Source organism: Leucoraja erinacea, chromosome 2 (genome assembly GCF_028641065.1).
Source record: "Leucoraja erinacea ecotype New England chromosome 2, Leri_hhj_1, whole genome shotgun sequence".
NCBI lineage: Eukaryota > Metazoa > Chordata > Chondrichthyes > Rajiformes > Rajidae > Leucoraja > Leucoraja erinaceus.
Window position 1 is genome coordinate 55696508 of NC_073378.1, and position 22659 is coordinate 55719166.

The window sequence follows — 22659 nt, forward strand, 5'->3', positions numbered from 1 at the left end:
CTGTCACAGTTTCTTTGAAAGACTATTTTTATTAACCCGATTTGATCCTGACTTGACGATCTTCTCATGTCATTGTTTTTGAGTATTGAAATTTTCTGATGTGTTGTCAGGTGTGAAGCTGGGGTATTTAAATACAGAATAAATGGCTAACATTTTTTGGTTGAAACAACTGCTATGGTTTAGCTGCATTTTGAAGAATGTTTAAAATCAAGATATTTTTATATTTCTTCAGAAATTAGAAAAAACATTTCATAAAATAAAACAAGTTGATCATGTTCCAGAAATTTGATTGAAAAATAACAGTGGCAGAGCATCCCTTATGTAATAAACCAATGATGGTTTTACATGGGAAGGTAATGAGTAGGTATTCTTGATTTACAAAGCTATAATGCTGAAAAGATATTGAATGAATACTATCTTCCTGGTTTTATCTATGGAAATCTCAGTTCACCCTGTATTTGATGAAATGGTTATGTCAGTTCTGACATCTTACCATTAAAGGAAGGAAATGGGACCTGAAAGCTATGGAAAAGAATTGTGAGTCAAGGCAACGGAAAGCACAGTAAAGTGGCACAGCTAGTAGACCTGCATCTTCAGCTCGTGACTCGGGTTCATTTCTGTCTTCTGGTGTTGGTTGTGTGGAGTTTGCATGTTATCCATGCACGTGTTTCTTCTGTGTGCTCCAATTTCTTCCCACATCCCAGAAACGTGGGTTGGTCGGTTGCAGGTGCTGTAAATTCTCACTAGTGTGTAGGTGAGTGGTAGAATTTGGTGGGGAAATAAAACCTGATTTGTGTAGAGGGGTTTGTTGGTTGGCATGGACTCTGTGAGCTGAAGATCCTGTTTCTGTGCTGCATAATTCAACGACTCGGAATTATATATGCTGGTTTATTCTCACACAATTGATTATTCATGCATTTGATCCAGCATTCTTGGTGTGAGATATTCAGCAGCAGTTATTTGGGCATGTAGGGATAGAATTTAGAAGCCAACTAACCAAAAAACAATTTCAGATTTTGTATCATGCAATGAAGAAGAGTTCATTAATAATCTAGTAGTAAAGACGTGTGTGGGAAACAATGTCCAAAAAAGAGCAAGAATGTTACATTGTTTGTAAATAATGTTGTTCATTCCAATGCTAGGCTCTTAAATGTACATTAAGAAAACTATGGATGTATGAGGAGTAAGTGGACATTGGTTGATGAGGAAATTACATTTAAGAAAATATGATGGACAGTTTGGGGCTAGTGTTTTAAGAAGCAAAACATGATTTTCATCAGCAGCTGACAGGATGAATTAAAGACAGTATTAAATCAAAAGAAGAGTGTTATAACGTTAGACACAGAGTGCTGGAATAACTCAGCAGGCCATGCAGCATCTCTAGAGATCGATAGGTAATGTTTCAGATCGGGACGGTCCCGAGCCTACCTATGTTCTCCAGGGATGCTGCTTGACCCACTGAATTATGTCCTTATTCTGAAGACCAACATCTGCAGTTCCTAGTTTCTACAGGGTTATAAAGTTGCTGTTTATGGATTGGAACATTTTTGAACTCGTCAAAGAAGTCTCAAGAAATTGATTAAGAAAGGCAAGAAAGAATATAAGAGTGAATTAGCAAAATGAACAAAAATGGATGAAGAATTTCTATTGGTGGGCAAAATGAAAAAGACAAGCAAGGGCAGGTGTTGATGCATATCACAGTTGGGTGAAATGAAAATGCCACTGAAATTAAATACTTTGCTTTGTGAAGGAAGACAGAAAAATATTCATCATAAATATGAGAGTGCCAGGTGTCCAGTGAGAATTAAAAATGAAGAAAATCATTTTTAAAGTAAATAATACTAGAGAAGCTGGTGACATTGAAGGACACCTTTTTTGTAATAGAGAATGTGTGGGAGGAATGGATTGAAAATAAGGGGGTTTCCCTGACAGGGTGGGACCAAATGAGTTAATGTTGCAGTTACAAGCACACTGGGTGTTGCTGACAGCAAAGGTATAGGGCCTGACCAGCTGGTCAGACTATTAAGAGAATAAAAATGCTGAGGTAAAATAATAGAAGGCAGCAGTGGCCAGTTCTACACAAAGAAAAAGAAAGAGTGTGTTACTTGAAGTTGGAGAATCCAATATTGAGTCAGTTCGGCTGCTTGCGCCCAGATGTAAGATGAGGTGCTATTCCTCAAGGATGCTCTGGGCCTTGTTTATCAGTGTGGGCTACAGTCAAATGGTCAGAGTGGAGGTAGGTTGAGATGGCAATTGGAAACTGAGCGTCTCACTTCTGCAGAACTATTACTATTGCCCAAACTATTTGGTTTCTCTGGTGGAAAGGAGGCCACATTGTGAATACTGAATGCTGATGGGTTGTAAGAAGTGCAAGTGAGACTCAAGGTGCTTTGGGTCAAACGGTCACCACAACACATAATTGAAGAAACAAATTTCTTGGAAGTTTGCAGTGTTGAGAGAGATTGGCAGGGATGAACCTGTGGATTTGAAAGAAGGTAAAACATTTTAAATGTTTTACAGCAGGAAATGGATGATTATAGTGCAGATATATGGGCAGAACTTTGTTCTAGAAAGTGAGATGGAATTTGTGATTAGAAATGAAGTTTGTCATGGAGACTGAGCTTTGGAGCTCTACTTGGTATCCAGTTTAAGCAGATGTTTCTACCTAGATGAATAATCAATGTAGAGTTACTTGGGTGACATATTGTGATGGTGAATCAGAGTTAAACATAGTTGTCAACTATACAGAAAAGGTTCTGTACTTTTTCATACCTCGAGTTTCCCTCTCCCCTATACTCTCAGTCTGAAGAAGGGTCTCGACCGAAACAACACCCATTCCTTTTCACCAGAGATGATGCCCGACCCGCTGAGTTACTTCAGCCTTTTGTGTCTATCTATAGTTGTCATAAATATGCAACAACTAACATTTTGATGTGGAACAGTCCTTTGCGAATACCAAAGATCTTATCATGTGAATGGGAGAGAAGCATATCAGCCTCTGTTTTGCATTCACAGGTGGTGAGAATCTTTCAATGATTGCCATGTAATTGTGTTACTGGTTGCTTGTTGCTTTGTAGGAAATGCTTGGTCCGAGCCTATTTTACCACATCACTTTCTCCAATCTGCTACTTCTCCCCAGGCCATCACCCCTCCTCTCTTTAAACGGGTCTCTTCATCCATTCCCACCTCTCCTACTCCCATCATTTGCTCTATCAGTCCCCTGATTGCCAATCTCAAGTCTTCCATCTGTTGTGGCAACCATTTCAAAGATGTAGTTGCTAACCTCTGCTGTTGTCTGCGTGAAGTTTGTATTTTCCTTATAATCACATGGGTTTACCCCATCTGTGCTGGTTTTCACACAATTCAAAGATGTTTCGAGATGGTCGCTGTCAATTGCCCCTGGTTTGGATGGCAGGACAATCATAGAAACATAGAAAATAGGTGCGGGAGATGGCCCTTCGAGCCAGCACCGCCATTCATTGTGATCATGGCTGATCGTCCCCTATCAATAACCCGTGCCTGCATTCTCCCCATATCCCTTGACTCCACTAGCCCCTAGAGCTCTATCTAACTCCGGGAGCTGTTGATGGGTAAATGGCAGAGAATAGGTTGTGTGGAAATAAACAGGAGAATGGAATTGATGGTCTTGCAGCATGGCATTGACCTGATGGGCTGCATGGTCTCCTGTTTGTAAAGAAAATGATTGGGAAAAAACTACACAGACCATTCGGGGCAGTGTCATGTACTTTAAGTTTGAAATTCTTGCTCTATAACCTATTTCATTCCCTTTTTGTCCTATTAACTTTGTACCTTCAGTGTTTATCTTGAAATCCATTTACTGAATTTTAAGCCATGACAATTTTTCAACATGTATTTTACCAGAAATGATACAGCTGGAATGTTGTCAAGTTTATTGAAATGTATTTATTTAGATGCAAGTTTTTGTTTTTTGTTTTATGCAGTCCCCAAAACAGGCTGTACAAGTTTAATGCCTTTGAATTCGTTTTTGGCACAACCACTTTTTTTAACATTCCAAATGATTACTTATTGAGAATTAAAGTCTTGAAATATTGGAAAAAAGGGTGGGGACGTTGGTGGAGTGGTCATACAAATAATACAAATTCTCATACAATAATAGGCAAGGCAGATATTTGTCTGGATCTAATTTAATTTACTTTTATATTCAAAGGCATCCACATTCCAGATGGCAATCCTACTTCAATATAACACAGAGGATGCCTATACTGTTCAACAATTGACGGACAGCACTCAAATAAAAATGGTGAGAAGTCATCTTGACACCTTTGGGATAATGCCGGTACAACATTAGTTAAATCGTTTCCTCTCGGTAATCTGCCTTGAAAATTAAGGAGTCATTTAAAAAAAAAAATTTGTGTTAGAATAGTTGGCCTTTATCTGCTTCATTTTGTTCATTGTGGGGTGAAAAGTTTTTTAATTTTGCGATTTCACTCATTTTTTGTTTTGAAAATATTGATTTCAGGATATACTGGTGCAGGTTTTACAGATACTCTTGAAGTCCAAACTACTGGTAAGTGCCGATTTGTTATTTTGAGACCATTGTCATTTAGTAATCAAATACATAACTTGCCTTAGTCACCTGTTTTGTTTATTCAGGTTTTGGAAGATGAAAATGCAAATGTGGATGAAGTAGAAATGAAGCCTGACACATTAATTAAACTGTACTTGGGGTACAAAAAGTAAGCAAACAAAGAAGTTGTGAAAATCACAGTTGTTGAGCTGTTTAGCATTGTATTTCCTAAACTGAGCTGTTTCCTTGCAGTAAAAAGCTGAGGGTGAACATTAATGTGCCGATGAAGACTGAACAAAAACAAGAACAGGAGACTACACACAAAAATATTGAAGAAGATCGGAAATTGTTGATTCAGGTAAGTCCTTTCTGATTTAAAAAATATATATATCTTGATTTAAGCATATTTTATTGGCCTTTTCATAATCAGGCCTGATTGCATATATTTTTAAACGTGTTAGTTGTATGCTTTCCAAAAAAAACTATTAGTTATGAATAATTCAGACACATCATGAAAATACTTTTATTGTCATATTTGGTCGGGATCAAATATCAAGCCCAGTCTGCATCTTCAATCTTGTTTCCCTTTTCATACGGTGCTGGTTGTACAGATTTCATGCTCTCGTTATTCACTTTCTATTAATATAAATTATTCCAAATTGAAACATCTTGACGACTACTTGAATTATTAGGCATAATAGGCTATGGAACAATTGCTAGTGAATGGGATCACTGTGAACAATTTTAGATGGTCAGAAGGGAACAATGGACCTGTTTCTGTGCTTGATTACTCTCTTTACTGTTCTTATGCTCCCTTCCTGACCTCTTGTTTGCTCTTGGTCCCACATTATCTAAATTTAATGTTCCCAGCTCCTTCATGGCCTTACTCCTATTTGTTTTCATAAGATCATGATCATGTGATATGGCCGAATTCGGCCATTTGGCCCATCAAGTCTACTCCGCCATACAATCCTGAGTTATCTTTCTTAACCCCATTCTCCTGCCTTCTCCCCATAACCTCTGGCACCTGTACTAATCAAGAAACTAACTCTACCTTAAATATATCCACTGACGGCCTCCACAGCCTTCTGAAAGAATTCCAGATTCACCACACTGACTAAATAAATTCTTCCTAAATGAACGTCCTCTAATTCTGAGGCTATGATCTCTAGTCCTAGAATCTCCCACTAGTGGAAACATCCTTTCCACATCCACTCTATCCAAGCCTTTCACTATTGTGTACGTTTCAATGAGGTGTTCCCTCGTTCTTCTAAATTCCAGCGAGTACAGGCCCAGTGCCATCAAAACCGTATCATATGTTAACCTACTCATCCCTGGGATAATTCTTGTAAACCTCCTCTGGACCCTCTCCAGCACATCCTTCCTCAGATATGGTGCCCAAAACTGCTCTCAATGTTCCAAATGTGGCCTGACCAGCACCTTATAGAGCCTCAGTATTACATCCCTGTTTTTGAATACAAACCCTCTTGAAATATTCATGATGAAATTATCTGCGAGTTCAGTGCTCTAATCCTGACTTTGCACACTTCCTTGATTTTAATCTGTCCACCACTGGATGTTCTGCCATAGTTCAGGTCCTCGGCTCTGGAATTCTGTTCCTCAGCTTCCCTGCTTTTTGGATATCAGGGGATATGGAGTTATTGCAGGAAAGTACCAGATTTAAGTAGTCAATTAGCCAGCCGCAGCTTCTGTTGCTTGCCTTCTTTCAAGTTTGTTAAAATATACTGATTCAACCAGCCCTTCAGGCATCTAGCCTCTATATATCTCCATTGAAACCTTTGTTGTAAGGTTGTGTACAGAATCATGGATATGGTGAAAGCTGTTGCATTATTTAGAATGTTTAGTTTCCTTAAAAGGTAAAGCATGTAAAAGCAGAGAGGTTTTGTAAACCTTTATAAATCTCCAGTAACTACACAGCAGGTCAAGCTATATCTGCACTAATAGAAAGGTTTCTGATCATGACTAGAGAGCATCTAACAAGAGTCCAACTGCAGGTAAAGTGAGCAAGAAGGTTGGGTTCAAAGCAATAGAAACTCTTCATACAATTTTAAACTCTGATATTCAGATCTCACTGAAATAAGTAAATTATTTCACTACTTCAAAGAGCTTTGAATGTTCATGAGGGTTAATTGGGTAGCTAGTTAGAAAGGCAGCAAGTATGCTCTACCATTTTACAGTTTTAATTTGTACCAATGAATCTTGCAACAAATAATGTTAATCCTTTTTCCTGATATTCTTGCAATTTCCAAGGCTGCAATTGTACGAATAATGAAAATGAGGAAAGTTTTGAAACATCAGCAATTACTGGCAGAAGTACTGAACCAACTCTCCTCCAGGTTTAAACCCAGGGTTCCCGTCATTAAGGTACGCTCTTCAAATATTTGCATTTCATCCTATGATCCTATCCTCTCATGATCATATACACCTCTATATACTGATCCTAAATCAAGCATTAAAGTATGCATGTTTGAATAAGTATTAATTGATTTTATAATTAGGAAGAAGATGTAGCTTTTTTTGAGAAACAAATAAGTCGGTACTTTGTTTTCCTGGTAAATGGTTAGAATAATTATTAAGATTACTTGAAAGACATCGGAAATTATTTATGCATAGTTGTATACTAAATCATGTTTAAAAGTACTTTCCCTAAATGTTGATGTCTTCAGAAGTGATAAACAATATATAATGGATACCAGTTCTTACCTTGTAAAACAACTGAGCAACAAATTGGCAAAAATTGGGTTTAAATCAAAAATAACAAAATGGTTCTCTAAATTAGGTTACAAATATCTAGATATTGAAAATTAAGTCGGCTTTGAAAATCATAAAGCCTTGCATCTGTTATAAATGATATAGGTCTGTTACAATAAGTGTTATAATTAGCTGATTATTCCCTTCTGATTAATTTTGACATAAAAGCATGAACTGGCCAATGCTTGCAGTTAAGGGATGTTGTAAACTGAGTTCGGCCCACCTTGCCCACACGTCTCATCTATACTAGTCCCACGTGCCGGCATTTGGTCCTATCCATGTACTAGTCTAACTGTTTCTTAAATGTTGGGATAGTCCCTGCCTCAACTACCTCTGGTAGCTTGTTCCGTACATCCACCACCCTTGGTGTGAAAACGTTGCCCCTCAGATTCCTATTAAATCTTTTCCCCTTCACCTTAAACCTATGTCCTCTGGACCTTGATTCACCTACTCTTGGCAAGAGATTCTGTGCATCTACCCGATCTATTCCTCTCATGATCTTATATACCTCTATATGATCACCTCTCATCCTCCTGCGCTCCAAGGAATAGAGACCCAGCCTACCCAACTGCTGCCTAAAGCTCAGACCCTCTGGACCTGGCAACATCCTCCTAAATATTCTCTGTACCCTTTCCAGCTTGACACCATCTTTCCTATAACACAGTGCCCAGAACTGAACACAATACAGTAAATGTGGCCTCACCAATGTCTTATACAACTGCAGACGCTCAAGTTGCCGAACCAAGCCACGATGCAACCAGTTCCTTGGTTTTGCTGGTGTTGAGAGCCAGGTTATTGTGCTGGCACCATTTGGTCAATCGGTCTATCTCACTTCTATACTCTGATTCGTCACCATCAGTGATTCGTGCCATAACAGCGGTGTCGTCGGCGAATTTGATGATGGGAGTTCGCACCAAGGCTGGCTACGCAATCAGTAAAACAGGGGGCTGAGCACACAGCCTTGAGGTGCTCCCGTGCCAATTGTTTTCGACGATGACACATTTCCACCAATACAGACAGACTGGTCGAGGAAATAGAGGATCCAATTGCAGAAGGATGCGCAGAGACCCAGATCTGAAAGCTTGACGGGGATGATTGTATTAAACGCCGAGCTGTAGTCAATGAATAACAGCCTGACATACAAGTTTTTGTTGTCCAAGTGATCCAGAACAGAGTAGAGAGCCAGTGAGATCGCATCCATCTGCTGATTGATCTCCCAATGTTTCAATTAATGTAGGATATTTTAAGTTTCAGGAATATTTTGATTGCGCAAAGGCATTGCAGTAGGCAGTTAATTTGAGCACAAAGCTTGTGGGACAGAACTGTTGTTACAGATTGGTCTTCCCAATGGACAAAGGAGTATGGATCTAACCTCTGATGCCATGTACTTGAGGCTCTTTATTGTCAGGAACAGCCATTTGCACAAGTTAATGGGCATGTAGATGGATACTGAATTAAAAAAATTGAAAACAAAATTCCTTGAATGTCACGGTATGTTAAAAAACAGAATTTAAAGACCAGTGCTTGCAGTTGTCCCCAGTTGGGCAATGCGTTTCTAATAATAAAATGAGAGTTTAGATTTAATTAAATAAATCGGTCCTACATGACATCAGCAAATAAAATGTCACTGATTTTTTCAATGTCCTGTTCTCCTGCAAATACCCAGCTTCTAATTTTAAATTTAGTTTTATTCAGCTTTAGCACTTGCATGCAATATAATTTACAGATTCTATTGCTTAGATGCTTCAACTGCAGTTAGGTTTTATGCATCATTTTAAGGCACTTCAGAGTTTCAGGGTTACTTTAGATGCGCTGTTTCAACTGAATAAATAACATGAATATAAATTAAGGTATAATTTTCATTCACATCTTGTTTTACTAACCAAAGTCAATAGATTGTACTGAGATTTTTATTTTATCTCGTTACACACAAAAGTCCGCGAGCATTGCCACTTTCATTTCACTGCACATCTCGTATGTGTATGTGACAAATAACTTGACTTGACTTGACTTGAAATACAGAGTTAATGCAGATATGTGCTTATTCGGCCTGATAATTACCAATAATTATTTTTTTTAAAGCTATAAACATGCATTTCTCGATTTTGGTATTTAAAAAAACTTGAGCCAGCAATTCCAGTGGTTAGTTTGATAGAATTAAAATTTCATAGAAATTTGGACCTTTGGTTGATGATTTAACTGATTACAAATGCTGAAATTTAATGCTTTTTTGCAAATATATTTTAACAACTTTAAACCACACAGAATCTGTACTGAATTAATTACTTTATGCAAATATAAAAGTTGTGTTCATCAAGGAACATTCAAATTCAAAAAGTTCTCAAAACTCTGCTGTTGAGCACCGGTGAAATTTCTTCCCAAGCTTGGGAAGGAAAGGGACAACAGGCAAATGAAAACCATCACAGCATATCATATGCAATGCTGATGTGGACATTTAGCACCAATGCTTCATCTTCACAAGGCCAATGATACCTCACTCCCTATCCAATAACACTGGGAGCAATTTTGCAGGGACTTGACGGTGCTATTACCTACATCCCATTATTGAATAAAATGACAGTATATTTACATTAATATACTTATACTATGTGTTTAGCAAAATCGTAACTGGTAGTTGTACCAAAAGACCTACATTTGTTTTGTCATGTGCATTTAGTACTGAGCTGTTGCTTCTAATGAAAATATTAATTAGCCAATTATTTGCAAATAAAATGTCCTAACAAAGTGTTATTACACTGGAGTCCCTTGTTAGGTTTTGTATTAAAACTCTGAGTTGGAATGTGTTTATATTGTCATGCACTTGTTTTAATGTAGGAAAGATATTTTGTACTATACTGAAGTAATTTTTCTTTTACAGAAATGCATCGACATTCTGATAGAAAAGGAGTATTTGGAACGTGTGGATGGGGAGAAGGACACTTACAGTTATTTGGCTTAAATATAATACAAGTGTCTGAATAAAAACTTCATTCCTAAGACATACTGACTCAAATACAGAGAATGCTATTAGTTTTGTGATAAGGATGGGAACGTAAGATTGCATTCTTGAACATCGCAGCTTTCTGCTGCCTGCTGGGCCTCCTTTTAACCAAGAGAGGAATTGCCAGCCAGTCATTTTACTTTACTGAACTGTTCTCAGGATTGCTGCATTTCACTATGTAAATATCAAAAGAAACCCCTAACCTTAATTCAGCAAATGATAAAGGAGTTGAACCTTCTACGTAGGGGTTGCATGCTACTGCCTATCTGCATTAAAAACCTATTTCAGCTATACATGGCCACCACTGCTCTGAAAATAACAGGCAGCAGGAAAAACTAATTTATGAATGCAATGTTGGCAGCACTTTCCAAAAGCATACTAGTGAATTTGAACAAGCCCTTTAGAAAATGTGTAATCTGCATTATCTGCTACAAGAGAAACCATTTGTATAGTGTGGTTCATTTTTTAAATGTGTGATAAATAAAAATTTACTGATTTCTGTAACAGTTGTGATTTTTTAGTTGGGGTTTTTTTTAATTGTTAAAGTTATTAACCACTGTGTAAAAACTCAATCCGATTGAATAATTTTTAAGATAAGATAAATGAAACTAATGTAACAATGGACTGAGTTTTAAAAGTATAAAGTACTCACTATATATACACGTTTTTAATGCCACTGATAAGTTGGGTTTGGAACATGAATCGAGAATAAGGTGTGAATTGGATTTCCATTGTCTACATTTTGTACACATCCTGTTCGCTATCATCTTTCCACCTGTTTTATGTGGTGTTTGCAATTGTTGCAGGTAATATCTTGATATATTATCAAAGCATTTTTACGGTTAAATGCTTCACATAATACCTGAAAGCTGATGCAAATAGTGATTTTTAAGAAAAGGCTAAGTTTCTACCTGTGTCATTTCCATAAATTACTGCGCCTGCGTTTTCCCTCTATTTCTTTACAAAAGGAGAAAGCCTGGAGCAAAAACATGGGGCTGATTAGAAAGGAGTTAAGAGGAAAAGGGCAGATATTTTGCACTTAGTGCCTACTGCTGTAAACAGTTTTAAGATAAGTATGTGAACAAAATCCAAGCTGCTAACAAATGTGGCATTTCTATTTGCATGGAAATTAGTGTGAAATAATAGTTATATGGTTACATTTCTCATAGTTCACCAATGAATAACTAACCAGTTAGGTAATGCAGGATTATTGGCAGCCTCTGCTGTTCTTTCTATTGTTGGGACAACTTTATAAAATTGGAATCTCCCAGTTTGCATCTAGGTTTAATGTTAATGGCACAGTAGCTACTTTCAATATTAGCACTGCAACTGAGATCATACCATTTGTTCTTTATTGCCAATGTACTATTTATGTCACCAGCTTTTAAAAATGGCTGATCCCTTTGTACGATTTAGCCAGGATTTTCTGTTGACAAATAGATACTGGTTCCATGGCCATTACTAGATTAGTTGCCAAACTAATCCAGTGCTCCCCAATTATGAGACAGAACTCATTCCATCGTGTAAGCCATTAATTTTATTTTGACCTTATTTAAGAATAGTTAAGTTCATAAATTTCAAATTACATTAAAATTCAAATCTGTTTTAATTGATGTTATAATTGCACCAACAGCTCACCATACAGGTGTATAGCAAAAGTACACATATAAAAACTGGCAGCTTTTGAAAAGATAAAAAGCTTTTTTTTTTTTTTTTTACAGTATAAATTATTGTCACAGTAGTTTTTGAATCAACCAGAGCCGTTTCAAATGTCTGCATACAGTACATAAATCCTGAAATATAGAATCAGCTGCCTATACTTTTAATGGAGGCAGTTTCATTTCAGGGGATTTCCATTTCTCTTTCAATACCAACATATTTCAGGGCATCAGCTTGACTGTACCTAAAAAATACAAAAAGTTAAATGTATAAGTAAATCTGTTTTGTCCTGCAAGGTCACAAATTTAGGACTAATTTACTATTATAACATTTAGACAGGTACATGGATTGGACAGATTGGACAAATGCAGGCAGATGGCACTAGTGTAGATGGGACATATTGGCCGGGGTGGGCAAGTTGGGACGAAGGGACTGTTCCTCGCTTCCTGAGTCTATGACTCTAAATCTATAGCAGTGCCTCCTTAGTGTCTCTCATTACTGCTGAAAGGATAGGCACTCACAATGCCCTCCATAATGTTTGGGACAAAGACCCATCATTATGATGTTCCAATTCTACACGGCCATTGTAGAGTCTGTTCTCCCCTTCTCCATCATGGTCTGGTTTGGCTCAGTCACCAAGCATGACACCTGGAGGCTGCAGCAAATCATCCGATCAGCAGAGATGGTTATTGGCTGCAACCTTCCCTCCATCGATGAACTGTACACTGCAAGGGCCAGGAAGCGAGCGGGCAAGATCATCTCTGACCCCTCTCACCCTGGCCACAAACTCTTTGAATCACTTCCCTCTGGAAGGCGACTCCGGATTGTCAAAACTGCCACAGCCATACATAAAAACAGTTTTTATCCACGAGTAGTTGCTCTACTCAACAGCCAAAAATCTGTAGTCTCCCATTGATCTGGTATTTTGTTAGTTCACATGCTTGATCAATGGTGTTTTATCATTAATGTTTTATTATTATTAATGTTTAGTGTTTTCCGAGTCATTCGTAACTGTCACTATATCATGTTGTTACTTGTGGGCGGAGCACCAAGGCAAACTCCTAGTATGTGAATACTTGGCCAATAAACTTACTTACTTATTTATTTGCCTCTGTACTCCACAATTTGAGATTTGTAATAGAAAAAATCACATATGGTTAAAGTGCACATTGTCAGATTTTAATAAAGGCCATTTTTATACATTTTCATTTCACCATGTAGAAATTACAGCTGTGTTTATACATAGTCCCCTCTTTTCAGGGCACCACAATGTTTGGGACACAGCAGTGTCATGTTTAGTATTTTGTTGCAAATTCTTTGCATGCAATGACTGCTTGAAGTCTGCGATTCATGGACATCACCAGTTGCTGGGCGTCTTCTCTGGTGATGCTCTGCCAGGTCTGTATTGCAGCCATCTTTAGCTTATGCTTGTTTTGGAGGCTAGTCCCCTTCAGTTTTCTCTTCAGCATATAAAAAGCATGCTCAATTGGGTTCTGATCAGGTGATTGACTTGGCCACTCAAGAATTGACAATTTTTTAGCTTTGAAAAACTCCTTTGTTGCTTTATCAGTATGTTTGGGATCATTGTCTTGCTGTAGAATGAACCGCCGACCAGAGTTTTAAGGCATTTGTTTGAACTTGAGCAGAAAGCAGCAAGTGAATTAAGTAATAATGCAAAGTTCTTGTTAATAGATAAAATAGGATGTGTCAATATACTTCGGAATTCATTATGCTAGTTGTATCATGAAGATAAGTGAGCCAGTACCTTCAGCAGCCATACATGCATAGGCCATAACATCCCCACCACTGTGTTTCACAGATGAGATGGTATACTTCAGATCTTAGAAACATAGAAAATAGGTGCAGGAGTAGGCCATTCGGCCCTTCAAGCCTGCACCGCCATTCAATATGATCATGGCTGATCATCCAACTCAGTATCCCATCCCTGCCTTCTCTCCATACCCCCTGATCCTTTTAGCCACAAGGGCCACATCTAACTCCCTCTTAAATATAGCCAATGAACTGGCCTCAACTATCTTCGGTGGCAGAGAATTCCACAGATTCATCACTCTCTGTGTAAAAAACGATTTTCTCATCTCGGTCCTAAAAGACTTTCCTCTTATCCTTAAACTGTGACCCCTAGTTCTGGACTTCCCCAACATTGGGAATAATCTTCCTGCACCTAGCCTGTCCAACCCCTTAAGAATTTTGTAAGTTTCTATAAGATCCCCCCTCAATCTTCTACATTCTAGCGAGTACAAGCCGAGTCTATCCAGTCTTTCTTCATATGAAAGTCCTGCCATCCCAGGAATCAGTCTGGTGAACCTTATCTGTACTCTTGGGCAGTTCCTTCTCTCCTAAATACTTTGCTCTTGCCATTACTCTGATAAGTTAATCTTCATCTCATCTGTTCACAAGACCTTTCTCCAGAACTGTGGTTGCTCTTTTAAGTATTTCTTGGCCATTAAGTACTGTAACCTGGCCATCCTATTTTTGCAGCTAACCAGTGGTTTGCATCTTGCAGTGCAGCCTCTGTATTTCTGTTCATGACGTCTTCTGCGGTCATTGACAAATCCACACCTGACTCCTGAAGTGTTTCTGATCTGTCGGACAGGTGTTTGGGGATTTTTCTTTATTATAGAATTCTTCTGTCATCAGCTGTGGAGGTCTTCCTTGGCCTACCAGTCCCATTGCAATTAGTGAGCTCACCAGTGCTCTCTTTCTTCTTAATGATGTTCCAAACAGTTGATTTTGGTAAGCCTAAGGTTTGGCTGATGTCTAACAGTTTTATTCTTGTTTCTCAGTCTCATAATGACTTCTTTGGTCCTCATGTTGATAAACAGCAATAAACGTTTCCAGAGGTAATGGAAAGACTAGAGCTCTCTTATACCTGCATTAAGGAGGCATTTAAACACACCTGAGCAATTACAAACACCTGTGAAGCCACGTGTCCCAAACATTATGGTGCCCTGAAATGGAGGGACTATGTATAAACGCAGCTGTAATTTCCACATGGTGAAACTAAAATGTATAAAAATACCCTTTAATAAAATCTGGCAATGTGCACTTTAACAACATGTGATTTTTTCCTATTATTATTCTCAAATTGTGGAGTAAAGGGCAAACAAGAAGAAATTTCTTGAGGGGATGAGAATTTTTAGAAATGTCTACCCAGAAGGTGTGGAAGCACCTAATCAGGACCATAAAAGGGACTAAATACTTACCAAATCTTGTTAAAATTTAGGAGTGCAAAATATCAATGCAGTGTCATTTCACACAGATGGGAAGGAAGTGAACAACAACTGGCTTCAAATGTAATAGTGGAGAGAGAAGATCAGATGCTGAACAACATTGATGGGACAAAGGGCCACTGACTTACGTTGCAGGACAGGGTAGACGGTCAGAACCGCCCCCACCCTCCCTCCCCATCCCCCTAGGTGCAAACATCAAAAAGAGTAGAGGGCATAGGTTTAAGAGACAAGTTTAAATGGAATGTGCAGGGCAAGTTTTTGTTTTAACGCACAGAGTATTGGGTACCTGGGACGCATTGCTAAATGTAGTGGAGGCAGATATACAACAGTGACATTTAAGCCATTGGATGGGCATGTGCTGATGTAAAGAATGGAAGGATATAGATAATGTGCTAGCAGAGGAGTAACTTGGCATCATGTTTGAGATGGACATTTTGGTCCGAATGGTCCTTTTCTATTATGTTCTACAACTAAAGTATAATTTTACTGGTAAGATTCTTAAAACTCCTCATGTTTTGATCATCTAATGCTGCAGGAAATCAACCCATACTTTATAGCTCTCACGTTTTCCAAAAGGAAACCGATTAAAGTGATTTTTTAAAAAATGAATGGTTAAAATGTACTTGATTTCAGGTGACGATTATTAAGGCTTGATTATATTGATGCAAAACTCAAATCAATTTTGAATTCTCCAGTTCACTAGCCCATCAAGACAATTCCACTGCCAGTACCACAAAATGAACAATTTCCATCCTTAAGAGGAGTTTTTTGTTTTGCAAAAAGGCTGCCTCTAACGTCTAGCATATTAACACTCATAATTATAACAAGTTTACCATTATTGCAGTAATAAGTAAATTTGATTGCAAAACTAAATTTTAGACAAATTTCAGCATTGAAAATATTTCAACAAATGATTATTGAATTAGTAGAAATATTCAAATAGATAAACATCAAAATATTATCCATTGATCCTCTTCACCTAAAGGTTCATGCTGTTCATACCTATAGTCGAAGAATAACTCCTCGCCAGTCTGGATTGCTCTTTTGGCAAATATGCCTATTCGATGATCTCCATTAACCATCATTACTAAGAATCAGGAGAAAAATAAAACATCCATACCTTAAGACCCATACCACTTAAACCCAATGCCACTCCTACTTTGTTCATGAACGCTGTCTATTGATTATTAGAAATCTGATGATCTCTCAGTTATTCAATTTCTCAATTATTCCCAGGTTTATTTAAAATTCACAACCAGAGCAAGAGGTTGATGTTCAGCATCATTACTTCTGGAGAATCTCTACCATTAAATATTAGCAGTGCAATTAGCTACATGTTCCCTGGTGTTGAAAGACACAGGTAGGTCACTAGTATAAACCATTATGGTTCCCATTAATTTTGCAGATAAGAAGCCCAAAAGTGACAAATGGTGGCACTTACCTTTGGCATAACAGTTGGGATTGACAGAATGGTTCGCAAAACGTATTTTGTTACCTTTGCGTGTTGCATCAACAACAAAGTCTGCAACAAACAAAAATCAAGTTATTTCTGCAGACACACTTTTCAGATTTTACTTTTATTTAAGTATTTTATCCAAATTGTGAATATTCATACCATTATTCAGATTGAAGAGAAAGCTGCACATATATTTGTCATAAACTTTGCCACGGCGATCAGCTTCATCCTGGGATATAATCTAAAAAGATAATTAAATTTAGATGATGGAACAAATAGGAACCACTATACACAAAATGCTATACACCTTTTGTGAATAGAAAATCTATCAAGCAGCCTCGGGTTTCAAAAATCATTATTGTCCCAGCAGCAATTTCTATTTGTAGAATAGAAAGTTTCTACCCAAGTGGAGAAGTATTTCCCAGCTTTACCTGTGAAAAGGCCTAGGTCTAATTTGGATGCAGTGGGCTAAAGGTCATTTTCTTTGTCTTGACTTTCAACCTAATTCCAAGCTCCAGTAATAGGTCTATAGATCTTTACTTGAGCAACCAAGTACCTCTTATTATGGATGAGTCCTTTCAGGTATGTTCTGTAGCTGAACAATATGATTTTTTTTTCCCCCTCAAATCCCCTTTAATGTCCTCTCATTATTGAACCTTCAGCTAAGAAAAATAAGCTCTTCCTAGTTATCTAGACACCTGGATTTTTACATCTCAATTATTCACCTCCTTTGAAAGCATCCTCCACTTAATTAATCCTTACAGCTACAATTTTCCAGTTCCAGCAAAATCTTTTAAATCTCCTTTGCTTTCTTTCCACTGCAATCGCATCTTTCCTGCAATGTGGTGACCAGAACTGTAAGGATTTTGTAGTCTTTAACAATTTGATACAGAATTGATATAAAATATAGAACTGTAATTTGTGGTCAACTCTCTGCACCTATAAACTTACAAAAGAAAGCCTTACAATCTGGCTTACAGAACATAACATTTAGCATTTAATAACATTCGCTTCAATTGCACCATCTTTACTATTCTTGTTACGATTCTTGAACAACCTCTTACTGTTTAGTTTGTTTCCTCATCTATATCAAACTGCACCTGCTTAGGTTTAAGTATTATTCACATGTGTACCAAAGTACAGTGAAAAGCTAATCAAATCAGATACTATACATAAATACAATCATGCCAAGCTCAAGTGCAATCGATAAAGCAAACGGAAAGATCCAAAGGAAAGTCCAATGACCGCAATGAAATTGAGAAAAATTCGACTGCATCCTAGTTAAGTTTATGGAAGGACCATTCAGAAGTCTGATTACAGAGGGGATGCTGATTACAGAGTCTGATGGTGCGTATTTTTAAGTTTCTGTATTCTCTGCCTGACAGGAGCAGGATGAAGGCACGATTGGTGTGAAAAGGCTTTTGATTATATTGGTTGCTTTCCTCAGGCAGCGTAAAGTAGATGTAGTCAATATTGGGGAGTCTGGATTGGGTTACACCCATGACTCCATGCAATATCTTGCAGTCTCGGGCAAGAGCCGTTGTCAAACCTAGCTGTGATGCAACCTAACAGTATAGCTTTCTATGGTGCCTATGTAGAAGTTTGTAAGAGTCATTGGAGACATGCCAAATTTCCTCAGGCTCTTGAGGAAGTAGAGGCGTTGGTGTGCTGTCATTTCAATATGCCTGTTCCACAACAAATCACTGGGTAATATTTATGCCAAGAAACTTGAAGCCCCTAACCATTTGAATTTCAGCACCATTGATGCTGATTGGGGCATGTTCTCTACTGCTACCTATCTGCCCACTATGGGAATGATTTATTGTGCTCTGAGAATTCACAAGGGTGCACGCAATGTGAGATCAAAATAGATTTAATAATCTCTCAAGACCAAAATTCTAAACTGAATGATTACCATTTCTAAGTTATTAAAAATGAAGTTAACATTTACATGTAAGGAAGCGTCACTATCCCAATTTCACATATATTGCCTTTAAACTGGCTCATTACTTGTAGCATTTTTATAAGATAATATCTTGCACGCACCTCACTGAAGAATGAATCTCAAAAAATATGCAACTTTAACTCATGTGTATCTGAACCAAAAGCTTAAAATGCAGTCTAAAACAACTTACCACAGCTAGTTGAAAACCAAAACAAAAGCCATTTCTGGATATACCTTGCACCAGACAAAATCAAGTCAATTTTACCGATTGGGAAATTTAAAATTTGTACGAAATCACAAAATCAGGCAAACAATTTTTCTATACTTCTTGCAAATCATTATAAATGCAAATTAATTTTTGACTAACCTCTCCACAATATTCAGAGATGAACTCATTTTTCTGTACTGGCTCTTTGATGAAGATGCCCCATCCAGCCACATCGGATGGAGCCAACAGTAAATGCTGTTACACAGAAAAGCAGAATGTAACCAACAAAATAAAAACACACTATGACGATAGAAATTACATTTCATTTACATTTTACACTAGTCCATTCATACAACAAGGTAATAAACAAGTTCGGTATTCCAACTGCGTATGCCCAGGTCATAGGTCACTCGCGATAAACATTCTCGGCAGCTGTGCTGTTGCATGAATACAGACCTGCATTTCATCCGTAGTCAGGGTCGGACACGGGACTCCGGCGCTGCAGGCGCTGTTGAATTGCTACTGGACTGTCCCTGTCCCCTCCCGAGTGTCCCATCCCTGTCCGGGGGCGGCCGGATAAGTCCAGGATGTCCCTGCACTGATGGGACACAGGCCCGTTGCAGTGGCGGCCCAGGCTTACAGCCAGCATGTAGAAGAAGCGCTAACTCCAGCTCAACTCTGCCTGTCCCACCGGATTAACCGACAGCCCTGAACTGACGGGACACCAGCCCGGAGCAGTGGAGTTAGCGCTTCTTCTCCGCGCTGGATGTAAGCCTGGTCGGCCACAGCAAGATCTCCGGCCTCCCCCGGACAGGGATGGAAAACTCGGAAGGGGAAGGGGACGGTCCAGCAGCAATTCAACAGCACTTGCAGCGCTGGAGACCCAGATTCGACCACGACTACGGATGAAACACAGGTCTATATACATGCAGCAGCACAATTGCCGAGAATGTTTGTTGCGAGTGACCTTTGACAAATCCCATGTCTTTGCGTTTTTGAGAATACCGATCTCGCTTATTGTCAGCAAACAATTATAAAACATAAGTATAAAAGATCTCACAAAATAAGAATGTTTCTAGATATTAGATTAAATCACTCAGCATCCTAAACAAAGAGGAAAATTACAATTTGTAGTGATAATTCAAACAGGCAGTGATATTAGCACAAGAAAGGCTAGTGAAGGAAGAGATGCAAGGTGCTGTACAAGAGATAACAATGATAGTTGGTCGGTGGGTGAGCGGTTCGTTGGTGGGGGTGCTGCGAGCCGGCTGCCCGGCCAGCAGCTTGTTAGTTTTATTTACTTTTTTGTTTATTTAGTATGTCCCAATGTGTGTTTTTAATGCTTCTCGGTGTCTTTATGGGGGGGGGGGGGGGGGGGGGGGGGGGGGGGGGGGGTAAGGGGGAAACCGCTTTGGTCGCCTTCTCCACGGAGAGGCGACTTTTTCCATGTCGCCTCCCTCTCGGCCTAACACACAGGTTCGGTGCGGCCTTTCCCGCAGACGCGCCCGGGCTCGGCATAGACTCTTTCATTGCGGAGCGGGCGAGCCCTCGCCGGTGGCCGCCGGAAGGGAGCACTCCGTTCGCTGGCCCGCGGCAGCATGAATCTGCGGTGGCGGGCGTCCGCGGCAGCCTGAATCTGCGGTCTCCAGCTGGCGCGGCGTCCGGAGCCTGGGATCCCTCGTTGGGGACCCCGGAGAAGAGTTCTGACCGCCAGCCCGCGGCATACATCTAACCGCGGGTGCGGTGGGGACTTACCATCCGGAGCGGGGTCACTCGCCGGGGATCCCTGGAGAAGAGCTCTGACCGCCTGCCCTGCGGTGCTTTTAAATGCGGCGCGGCGGGGACTTTAGATCTTCGACCGCCGGCCTGTGCTCTACACCATCTTGAAGCCGCGGTGTCTGGTAGGGAAGCACCGATTCAGGACTTACCTTGACTGCACATCTGGCCGCCCGCAGTGGCGACTGCGGAGGGTTGTGGTCCCGACCACGGGGGAAAATGCAGGAGGGCTGACTAAATTTTGTGCCTTCCACCACAGTGATGAATGCTGTGGTGGATGTTTGTGTTAAATTTTTATTGTGTATTGTGTGTTCTTTTTTTTATTGTACCGCTGCTGGCAAGTTCATTTCACTGCACTTTATGTGCACGTGATGAATAAATCTGACTTGACTTGAAAAAATAAATTTGTTAACTTAGAACAGAAATTATATCTGAATTAATATAATGAAAAAGGAAAGATTAATATCTAACAGTAATCCATTGACCAACTAATATTGGAGTAGAAAAAAGAACATGCAAGCATTATGAAATTGGTAAAGGGTATTATTAATTATGGAAGATATTGGTTGCTCACTCTTCCCCAAATAAATTAAGTTGAGCAAAAGAAAAATATACAAGAGAAAGAGAATTAGGACTTTGTTGATGCACCATTTTCAGAACATTCCTTTTACAAATTTCCACAATCACATTGACTTGTCAGAATATAAACCAGATTTACAAAGCTCCATTCATTTTAACTAAAAACATTTTCAAACACTAAAAACATGCGCACCATTTCATCTTTGTTGAGATTACAAAGTTCTACCTGCTCTTGCGATTTCTCATAATTTAATTTCCATGACCTTCAAGATGATTTCAAAATGTACAGGAATTCTGAAGATAGCACTTTAAAAAAATTTAGGAGTAGTGTGGAACAGGTCCTTTGGCCCACTGTTGGCACAGACCAGCAATCACACATACACTAGTTCTATCCTACACTCAAGGGACAATTTGCAGAAGCCAATTAACCAACAAACCTGCATATCTGGAATGTGGGTGGAAACCTGTGCACACGGAGGAAACCCACACGGTCGCACGGAGAACATACAAACTGCTTGACTAATCCTCTGGAATTTTTTGCGGGTGCAACTAGGAAAATGGACAAAGGAGAGCCAGTGGATGTAGTGTACCTGGACTTTCAGAAAGCATTTGATAATGTCTCACATAGGAGATTAGTGGGCAAAATTAGGGCACATGGTATTCGGGAGTAGAGTGCTGTTATGGGAATAGCACCACCTGTGGTGCAGTACCGATGATGCAATACCCGTCAGGCAGTAGCCAAGATGGATCCTGAATAAAGATGGCTGAACCCACGGCACGAGTGTAAAGCCTCTGTTAATTAGATGTGAAGCTGTAATGGAGCAGTTTACAGTAAGGAAACACAATATTAAAACAAGTGCTGACATGGATAGAAAATTGGGTCCCTTTCAGAATGGCAGGCATTGACTAGTGGGGTACCACAAGGCTCGGTGCTGGGACAGCAGCTATTTACAATATACATCAATGATTTAAATGAAGGGATTCAAAGTAACATTAGCAAATTTGCAGATGACACAAAGCTGCGTGGCAGTGTGAACTGTGAGGAGGATGCTATGAGAATGCAGGGTGATTTGGACAGGTTGGCTGAGTGGGCAGATGCAGTTTAATGTGGATAAATGTGAGGTTATCCACTTTGGTAGCAAAAACAGGAAGGCAGATTAATATCTAAATGGTGTCAAGTTGGGAAAAGGGGAAGTACAACGGGATCTGGTGGTCCTTGTTCATCAATCAATGAAAGTAAGCGTGCAGGTACAGCAGGCAGTGAAGAAAGCGAATGGCATGTTGGCCTTTATAACAAGAGGAGTTGAGTATAGGAGCAAATAGGTCCTTCTGCAGTTGTACAGGGCCCTAGTGAGACCACACCTGGAGTATTGTGTGCAGTTTTGGGCCCCCTAATTTGAGGAAGGACATTCTTGCTATTGAGGGAGTGCAGCGTAGTTTACAAGGTTAATTCCCGGGATGGC

The 22659-nt window shown here is 39.3% G+C and overlaps 2 protein-coding genes across 7 annotated transcripts in view; one reads left to right on the forward strand and one right to left on the reverse strand.

Moving 5' to 3' along the window:
• cul1b (cullin 1b) overlaps positions 1-10830 on the forward strand; it is an 86697-nt gene extending 75867 nt beyond the window's left edge. For both annotated transcript variants that reach the window (XM_055657036.1, XM_055657045.1), the window contains 6 exons: positions 4190-4282; positions 4502-4549; positions 4636-4718; positions 4802-4907; positions 6821-6934; positions 10200-10830. In XM_055657036.1, the coding sequence (XP_055513011.1) occupies positions 4190-4282; positions 4502-4549; positions 4636-4718; positions 4802-4907; positions 6821-6934; positions 10200-10280 (525 nt within the window). In that variant the 3' untranslated portion in view covers positions 10281-10830. The remainder of the gene's footprint in view (positions 1-4189; positions 4283-4501; positions 4550-4635; positions 4719-4801; positions 4908-6820; positions 6935-10199) is intronic.
• Positions 10831-11841: 1011 nt separating this feature from the next.
• Positions 11842-22659, reverse strand: part of ezh2 (enhancer of zeste 2 polycomb repressive complex 2 subunit) — a 50586-nt gene continuing 39768 nt past the window's right edge. For 4 of the 5 annotated variants that reach the window (XM_055657078.1, XM_055657097.1, XM_055657060.1 and 1 more), the window contains 5 exons: positions 19001-19096; positions 16848-16929; positions 16674-16754; positions 16235-16319; positions 11842-12225 (listed from right to left, as the gene is read on the reverse strand). In XM_055657078.1, coding sequence (XP_055513053.1) covers positions 12165-12225; positions 16235-16319; positions 16674-16754; positions 16848-16929; positions 19001-19096 — 405 coding nt within the window. In that variant the 3' untranslated portion in view covers positions 11842-12164. The remainder of the gene's footprint in view (positions 12226-16234; positions 16320-16673; positions 16755-16847; positions 16930-19000; positions 19097-22659) is intronic. The other variant, XM_055657089.1, reaches the window with a different exon arrangement.